At 31.0% G+C, this 10,130-nt stretch overlaps 1 protein-coding gene across 2 annotated transcripts in view; it reads right to left on the reverse strand.

Annotated features, from left to right (window-relative positions):
• Nucleotides 1–10,130, reverse strand: part of LOC106472446 (activin receptor type-2A-like) — a 34,906-nt gene that overhangs the window by 18,979 nt on the left and 5,797 nt on the right. For both annotated transcript variants that reach the window (XM_022401014.1, XM_022401015.1), the window contains 3 exons: nt 7,342–7,463; nt 2,399–2,587; nt 1,524–1,685 (listed from right to left, as the gene is read on the reverse strand). In XM_022401014.1, coding sequence (XP_022256722.1) covers nt 1,524–1,685; nt 2,399–2,587; nt 7,342–7,396 — 406 coding nt within the window. In that variant the 5' untranslated portion in view covers nt 7,397–7,463. The remainder of the gene's footprint in view (nt 1–1,523; nt 1,686–2,398; nt 2,588–7,341; nt 7,464–10,130) is intronic.

A 10,130-nucleotide genomic window follows, 5' to 3' on the forward strand; every position in this document is an offset into this window, starting at 1 on the left:
GTTTTAACAATTTGGAATTAATGTATAGCTTTACTGTTTTAGTTTTAATAATTTGGTGTTAATGTATACCTTTGCTGTTTTAGTTTTAACAATTTGATGTTAATGTATACCTTTGCTGTTTTAGTTTTAACAATTTGATGTTAATGTATAGCTTTGTTGTTTTAGTTTTAATAATTTGGTGTTAATGCATAGCTTTGCTGTTTTAGTTTTAATAATTTGGTGTTAATGTATAGCTTTGCTGTTTTAGTTTTAACAATTTGGTGTTAATGTATAGCTTTGCTGTTTTAGTTTTAATAATTTGGTGTTAATGTATAGCTTTACTGTTTTAGTTTTAACAATTTGGTGTTAATGTATAGCTTTACTGTTTTAGTTTTAACAATTTGGTGTTAATGTATAGAATGTATAAATGAAGATACTGCATACAGTAGTCCCTGGTGGATACAACCCATCCCAATAATGACTTCCTGACAGATATGACATACGACCATGATTTTGGGGCGGAAGATCGGATAACGACCTCTCTATAGCTACTTTTTTTCATTTGTTGTGTGTTCATTTATTTGATTTTATGTCTACATGTGATGATTCATCTGTAGTTTGTTGATGTCCCCAATGGGTGAGTGATTATAATCTGTAGTTTAATAAGATTAATAGCAGTAGGTAGCATGATCACAACAATAATCCACTGTAACAGTTCTAATAGTGTTAGATCTACTTTACACTTGGTTATGAGGTGTCAGATCCTCGTGGGTGAGGTCTTTACAGTACTACATTTATCAATAATAAGATTAATAGCACAGTGGATTATTGTTGTGATCATGCTACCTACAAACAGTTCTAAAAAAGTAGCATCAAACAGATTGTGAAGTAACTAAATTAAGCACAGAATGTAGTATCACAAGTTTTGAAAAAAGCATTTTTAGCCTAGTTTTGTCAGTTACACAATTCAAGCACATTACTTCAACAATACTTGAACAGTCAAGTTTTTAGTTTCTAAACATTTCAAGAATAAGTAATAATAGCAACATTTAACAAAAATAAAATTGCACACACCAGTTCCCAAAATTACAAATGTTATTATTATTAATTTGTTGATTACTTACAACTTTCAGCTTTTTTTGGGGTGGGGTGGGGTGGATATCTGGTAGTTCTTGGTAAAATTTTATTCATACTGGGTAAATTATTTTTACCACATTCAATCTCCATGTTAAAGATCTTTATACTGAAAACCAAGTAACAATATTTTTCTGATATTTTATACTACTTTCATGTTATTTTAATGTCTATTTTCCAACATGTTATTCTTTGTGTTAATAATATTTTATAAAACACCTTATTTTATTATGTTATTTTGATACTGATGACCCATTTAGTGAGTTTTGTTTACTTGAACAAAAATTACTGTTTTTAATAGTTGGTACTGGGACCTTCCTCATCAAACAACCCGTGTATAGAGGACTTCTACAAAGCCCTTAAAATTAGGAACGGGTAATATTCTTGACAATTATGACTAAAATACTCACTGGCCTCCGAGGTTAAAACTTCTGGTGGGTCAGTCCTAATCATGTTGTTGTTGCACATATCACCTTCACAACAGCAAAACAACAGCTTTATATTTGGATCTTTCTGGGTTTCAGTGCATGTGGATCCTGCAGTACAGTCATGTCTGTTGCCAACCCAACATCCTGTTATATTATAAAAATATTATTTTAAACCTTTTAATCCTTAAATATTCCAATAGTAAATTTTACCATTATTAAAAACTGAAAATGTGTACTCTATACAGTGTGACTAGGATATAGTGTATCAGTAAGCCTGATTCTAGTTGACTTTCAGTTCATAAAATCTAGTTCTGTGAAACTTGTTAGTATTACTTTATAAATACTTAAGATAAAAAAGGTATTTTTTTATGAATTCTTTACAGAACATTCGTCTGTAATAAATCGGAAATACAACGATTCATTATGAAATATTTGCCACATATAAAGACAATATCTAACGATGTTTACATCTAACATGGAATCAAGAAATAAAGCAGTTTCATAATTTTTAATTAAATACATTTTCTAAGAATATTTTTTATATTTCAATGCCATATAAATACTTCTGAAAGAAAATTAATAATAACTTAGTAACAAACACCAATACTAATACATACACAAGAAATAAATATGCATAATGGGCCATCGTCAAACTATTATCATTAAGATATTCCCACACTACAGCCGTAGTGAAAGAAAGAATTAGTAAATACAGTAATTTGTTTAACACACACAAACTTTTATGAATGAATGATGACGACGGTATCTTCTTTAACCACACACACATACACATCAGTTTTATATGACATCACCACCGACTACAATGATATTAAAGGTTATGCATCAATGAAATGTACCTTTCAGTTTAATATTAAAACCCTCTGGTCCTTTTTGCCATAGTATATAACACTGGTTTCCTTTGTCAGGACTCAAAGATTTACAATCCTCTGTTCCATTGCAACCAACACTGTACCGGCTGTTCTTACAAGCAGTTTCATTGTAATACTCACAGCTCATGGGGCTGGAGCGTGTTGTTGTTCGTACAGCTAAACAAGATACATAGTAAATCAATATTGTAAAGTAATCAAACAACTTATCAAAATATAATATAAAGTACTTGAATGTTATTTTAACTTTGTTAGACCATTTTTGTATTTTTATGGATAACTCAAAACATTCAAAGTTTATATTTAAAAAACAAAATCATTTAATCATGATTACTATACAGAAACCGTTAATCTAGCAGAGTAAAATGCTTTGTATCATAAAAAGTTTGTTAAGTATCAAACACAGTCTTTCTTCGAATAGTGAAGCATTAGAAAATCCATTCTTAGGCATCTAACAGTTCCACAAAATCCTATGACTGTGATGACCTTTCATTTATTATACAAATATTTGAATGTCACTGACAATGATTGATAAAATAACTCAATATGCATAAAACATGGTACATGGTATCAGAGTAGCATGTTTTAACAATAATACTTATCCAAAATGAAGAGCAGATTAATACACATGCTGTTATAAAAGTTAACAAAATAAAATAACTACTAGTTCAATTTACTGCTGCCTAACACAGATATAAAAAGATAAAACTTGATAAAATAACTCAATATGCATAAAACATATAAGTCTGATTACATGGTATCAGCGTAGCATGTTTTAACAATAATACTTATCCAAAATGAAGAGCAGATTAATACACATGCTGTTATAAAAATTAACAAAATAAAATAACTACTAGTTCAATTTACTGCTGCCTAACACAGATATAAAAAGATAAAACTTGGTTAGTGGCTTTTCAGTGTTGTTTGTTTGGGAACATGACTTTTATAGACTAAACAGATTGGTGTAAATAGCCACCTACTTCATTTCCAGAACCTAATTATAACTTACTTATTTCTAAGACTAAAGTTCATATCATGCTTAAGAGCAACTGACTAACAGAATTTTTTGCAAAAACAGTTTATTGGATCATCTCAGACTTTGTACAGAGCCATATCAGAAACATTTTTTGCACTGTAAACAAGTCAATAAATCCTCTCCCACTGTTTTCAGAGCTGGAATTATGATAAACTCTGTAGGAAAGTTCTGGTAATTGTGCCACACAAACTTATTTGCTACTGACCATGTCACATAAAAAGTCTAATGGCAGGAGCAGTGATTCACTGCTTTATGTTTGGCAGGTTTCTACTTTAGCTACTAACAGTAAAATAAACTTAGGAAATAGATGTGAAAAGAACAGACGTAGAAACTATCAGGGGAAGTACTTTGGAACTTCATGACCAATACTAAAAAGGATAGAACAGTACTACTCACTTTATTTTGTATTTTTCAACCTTTAAAGTTTTATTGTGGTTACAAGGTCAGTCAAATTGACCTACCCTCTATAGAGTTAAGGTAGAGAAAAATAACAGATAAAATATAGTTTTTCTTAAATATTTATTAAACACGTTTTAGAGATTTATGCAAATGTAATTTGAAAATTTTCATATGAAGAAAGATATTATTAATTTTAACATGAAAATCACTTAGCACTTGGAGTAGTCAACACTATGACAAAATTCATGAACAAATTTTTAGTAAAAATACTTAAAAATTATGATTTTATATTCAAAAAAGACTTGGAATGTTTAATAAAGCTTGTAAAATTTTGTAAAGACACACAAAACAGGTTAAAAGTTATAGTACGTAAACTGCGACAATCACTTTGTGGTCCTGTGGTAGGTGTAATCAATCGAGGCAGTAGCAAAAGGGTCAAGAATGCCATAACTCTGAATTCAGGAACAGAAGTAATCTCAGTCAAAATTTGACTAAACATGTTATGTTATAAAGAGCTGAGGGACTAACTTGATTAACTGATATAATCAATTACCTACAAGCATTGATTCATGGTACATAAAATAACTATTTATTGAAATTAATTAACGTCACAAAAATAATCAACTAACTGAAATTAGTGTTTTTAATTATTTCAACTATCCACTAACTGACATTATGATTTTAGATTATCATCTTTGATTAAATCTGTTCAGCTTAATTAACTAGTGTCTTGACTTATGAAAATAATCAACTAATTAAAATTAAGGTTTCCTATCGTTACAACTTTTGATTATTCTAACAGTCTAAGTAATTGAAATATTGCCACTGTATTTGTTTAAGCACAAGGTTACAAAATGGGCAATCTGTGCTCTGCCCACAATGGGAATGAGAACCATATTTTTAAGAGATGTGTGTCATGTTTCTAACTTAAAATTCCATAACTGTATTCTTTAATGTTGAATAGAACGTGAAATCTGGTTGTACCCACAACCCTATGATCATAGGTCATATGTTTGTGAAATAGTATAAAGATCTTTGTCCATTTAACATAATAACATAACATTTTGGGACAACATGGGACCTATTGGTAATAACAAATCTTAAAGTTAGCACTTTTCATTCATATACTTATCAAGCTTTTTCTGAAACTCACTTAAATTTACTGCCTCTACAACATCTGAAAGCAATTCCAAAGGCCAACAAATGTTGGAAAAATGAAACTTGTCTTAGCTGAAGATGACTCCTACCTTGCCAAAATTTATGTTTCTGTACCCTAGTCCTACTATTCTCATTGTTAAATATAAAAAAGATGATGCATCAACACTATCAATTCCTTTTACAATCTTAAACACCTCAATAATATCCCCCTTAACAGTCTAAACAGCTTGAACGGCTGTTTAGACTATCAGGTAGGAATGTGGCCAAATTTGAACAATTTGGCCATGTTCCTACCTGATAGTCTAAACAGCCTGAACTATTTGGCCACATTCCTACCTGATAGTCAAACAGCCTGAACAATTTGACCATGTTCCTATCTGATAGTCTAAACAGCCTGAACAATTTGGCCATGTTCCTACCTGATAGTCTAAACAGCCTGAACAATTTGGCCATGTTCCTACCTGATAGTCTAAACAGCCTGAACTATTTGGCCACATTCCTACCTGATAGTCAGACAGCCTGAACAATTTGACCATGTTCCTATCTGATAGTCTAAACAGCCTGAACAATTTGGCCATGTTCCTACCTGATGGTCAAACAGCATGAACAATTTGGCCACGTTCCTACCTGATAGTCTAAACAGCCTGAACAATTTGACCACATTCCTACCTGATAGTCTAAACAGCCTGATCAATTTGGCCACATTCCTACCTGATGGTCAAACAGCCAGAACAATTTGACCATGTTCCTATCTGACAGTCTAAACAGCCTGAACTATTTGGCCATGTTCCTATCTGACAGTCTAAACAGCCTGAAAAATTTGCCCATGTTCTTATCTGACAGTCTAAACAGCCTGAACAATTTGGCCACATTTCTACCTGATGGTCAAACAGCCTGAACAATTTGACCATGTTCCTACCTGTCAGTCTAAACAGCCTGAACTATTTGGCCATGTTCCTATCTGACAGTCTAAACAGCCTGAACAATTTGCCCATGTTCTTATCTGACAGTCTAAACAGCATGAACAATTTGACCTGATGTAGGTCTACTATAGTACCTCGAAACAGTGTCCAAGACTTCCTACACAGATACAGTCCACTATCAATGCCATTAAAAAGAATTTGAAAGTTTTCAAAAAGAAATCCATGATTTTTTTTCACCACAAATGTTTAAATCAATTTTATATGTCAGTTTAGTGTAATTCACAAACAAAAATGAAAAAATATATCAAAATTTTCATATCTGTATAACTCTTATTTCCGCCAATGCACTTGTTAATTTTTGCAGTCCTCCCCAAGAACAATTTTATTTTTATAAGAATCTATAACCCCTTGAGAATACATCATCTACTTCTTGGTTTTAAACACTTTGGTTGTTACCCTTTTCTGATGTCATATTCACTGATTCGATCATTTACTAATGAAACATAGCTAAAAAAACTATAAAGAAATATCAAATATGATTGGACAGAGCAAGAATTAGACTTTTCACATCATAGTACAGTAAATATAGTAATCTCAGCAGTTGTTTATGGTTTTGTAGAAATGTTTTTCTAAAAGTATTTGTGTTTAATTATATCTGTTTGAAAGTTACAAAAATTTTCTTAGATGTAAAGACATTAGGTAAACTTAAGTGCGAGTACGGTAGGCAGTGGTAAAATATTCTAATGATTAAAATCCTCATTTATTGAACATTATTACGTCTATGGTATTCCAATAAAATACATAAAAGAATTGATATAACTGCCTACTTAATGATTTCTTCATGCAACTATAGCATTTTAAATAAAAACACCATCACTGACAGTAAAAACCTGTTTTCATTTACATAAATAAATGGGAATTACTGCATATTCAAAAAAGAAACAAAATGGTGGCACCATGGTCATGATTTCTTATTGCAATTATAGCATTTTAAATAAAAACACCAACATCAATGACAGTAAAACCTGTTTTCATTATTTCATTTACATAAATAAATGGGAATTACTGCATATTCAAAAAAGAAACAATATGGTGACACAATGGTCATCTCAACATCGGCGATTTCCAAAATCGCAGATGTTCAAATTATCTTAAAACAAATTGTGCCAATGGCTTCTGCCATTTTGTAATTATTATTTTAGCCTAACACTAGTTGTGTATAAAAGAAATCTTCAGGGGGCATATATATATATATATAAAAGATATTACCAAACTGTTGAGCCTGTGGTGGTAAAATAAGTTAATTTTATCAATACAATTCTATAAAATTCCAATTACAATTTTCTTCTTTTTTCTGTACAAATAAAAGAACAGAAGTATAGGTATGAAAGACTTACCTAAGGCCAACCCCAAGCAAAGCATAAAAATAGAACATTTGTGAAAGGTACTCATTATGATCACTGACAACCAGGTCACATGATGCTTACATGAGTTCCATATAACAAGTTTCTGCTATGACCTGCATATAAAAAGAGAATAAACCAAACAAATTATTATTATTCTTTCAAAATTGTACATAATCATTTTGAGTTATTACAATTTAAACTATTTTGATGCACAAGCAGTTATTAACCTTCTTCCAACTGCTCATAGCATATTTTCAGCAGCCATGCTTATTTTCACATTTTTTGGTATTTTTGTCCAAATATCACTTATGTTAATTGATATTCCCATACAACCAATAAGATTCAAGATATCAATGTGCATCCATATGGGAACACCAGTGCAAATAACTCTTAAAATGGCTGAGCACATAGTGTCCAAACAAAATACTATACGTAATATATAACAACCACTAAACAATCCCCACCCTTGTCCTTCACTGTTCAATCTCAGGTGACTAGTCAAACTTAAATATACACATACAAATCAACCAATCACAAGAGACTTTTGCATTACTATAATGCAAATCAGGGACTGAGCAGAATTTGTCACTTATTTCCATTAACTTAGCCATACGAATCACAATTAAGAACATAATTATTTTTAGTGACAATATACACTACAGAATGACTAAAGCAATTTCATTCCCTCTTGTCCTGATAGTTTTCTGCATGCAAGTTCCTGCTGAGTTCTTTCCCACCCATAATAACTTTTTTGAACTGTTATTCACATCGGTACAAAATACACTAAATGCCTTTTTATAACTAATGCATCAAATTTACTAAATTGTGTTATGCTTAAGTTATAAGAATGATGTCAGTTAACATGTTGGATATCACAATGTTTACAAAAAATTAACCAATTCTGATAGAAATTTAGGGTATGAAATATTACTCTTATATAATTAAAATGTAATGAACAACTAATCACAAAATGTAAAACAAAAGTGCTTGGTAACCAAAATATATACGTTATCACATAGAAACAATGGCAAGCAAAACATTAATACGAATATTTGATGTAACACAAACATGTCAATCTTTCTTTTTATCCAATATAAAAGTTTTATTCTACAGAAAACTTGCGTGTCGTGCTCTCAATGATTCAAAGAAATTAGCACTTACTGCTTTCTAACAGTAACAGTTATTTAAGAAGTATTTAAACTTGGCACAAGGTGCCAAACAATGTTCCCTCTAATTTACTTCGTGCTGGACAGATTACAAACTCCTCTGACCACTACTTTTCTGTCCTGCATTTTTCTTTTGAGCAACTGTATTCCTGCCTCACACTTGAACTTGGTATTGTTTGCTACTCAAACCTTATTTGTGAAGGAACCTGTAGTTCTTAATGCCAGATTCTGTTGCACATAGCTTAGTGGGAACATTGGTGTCAAACAATAATACAAGTTGTGTCCAATTACATTTGAAAACATTTGGCCTAATTTGACTTTCTTATTCTATAAAAGTTGTAACCATGTTACATGAAATTGTTTATATTGTAATTTGTTTGTTTGTTTTTAATTATGCACAAAGCTACACAAGGGCTATCTGTGCTCTGCCCACCACGGGTATCGAAACCCGGTTTCTAGCGTTGTAAGTCCGCAGACATACCGCTGTGCCACTGGGGGGCTTATATTGTAATGCTGTTAAACTAAAAGTCAGTGTAAGAAACGTAATCACAATCTTGTTTTTAAAAAGATTCTGTTTACTTAGACATATTCCTTTTTTATTTCTAATACCATACATTTTAGGAAAAAATGGGAATAATCTTTGTTCACTTAGTGCTTATCTTCTTGATTTAAAGACAAAATATAAAACATACAAAAAAACAAAGTATTTTCAATTAATGAAAATAATTCTGTCCCATTTTTTTTATAGGAATTTGCTGGGACAGATTTTTCTAATACTTTCTGAGAGAACTTCTATTAACAAAATAGATATTTTCAAGTATATTACATGCATGCAACAGGTTTTGATAATTCAGTAGTTTTCTAGAATAAAAATACTTTTTAAGTCACCCAAAACAAACGGTGCTACTATAGCGTGAGGTCTACCGCTGCATTATCCATCCCTCATGGATATCACACATTTCCATACATTTATTTTAGCGATAAACACTTAATTTGTACATATCCTAGGAATGACTTAAATAGATAATTGGTTTTCTAATTAAATTTATATTAAAGGGGGTAGACGACATATGGCGGTAGACCTCACGCTAACGCGATAGACTTCAGGCTGCACCTGGGTAGGCGACATATGGTGGTAGACCTCACGCTATAGTAGCACCAAACAAACTAAGTTTTTTTTTCTCATACCCAAATTCAACACAAAAGCATACATGTACACTGATCACTACAATACAGCATACCAAAAATGTAATTCTTACATGCTTCTACCTACTGAAATAATAAACTAGATTACTACAAAAACTAATAACAAGTTTCTCTAAATATATACATTTGATTTAATATGAAAGAAACTAGTCAAGTCATGTATAAAACTACTGATGTTGGCTTTCTCTGAATTATTTCTTTGCAGAATAGTCTAAACTCATAAAAAAATTGCAATTTATTCACTGCTTTAAAATTCAATAAATTATTATTCTTTATTGAAAGAATCACAAATTTAGTGTAACTGGAGAGATCTTAAAATAAATTAACTTATTTAACAAAAAATTAACTAATCTGTTACTAACTTTAAATGGTGGTAACAACTATATATATATATATATATATATATAT

The sequence above is a fragment of the Limulus polyphemus genome, unplaced genomic scaffold (genome assembly GCF_000517525.1).
Source record: "Limulus polyphemus unplaced genomic scaffold, Limulus_polyphemus-2.1.2 Scaffold5345, whole genome shotgun sequence".
In the NCBI taxonomy this organism is placed as follows: Eukaryota; Metazoa; Arthropoda; class Merostomata; order Xiphosura; family Limulidae; genus Limulus; species Limulus polyphemus.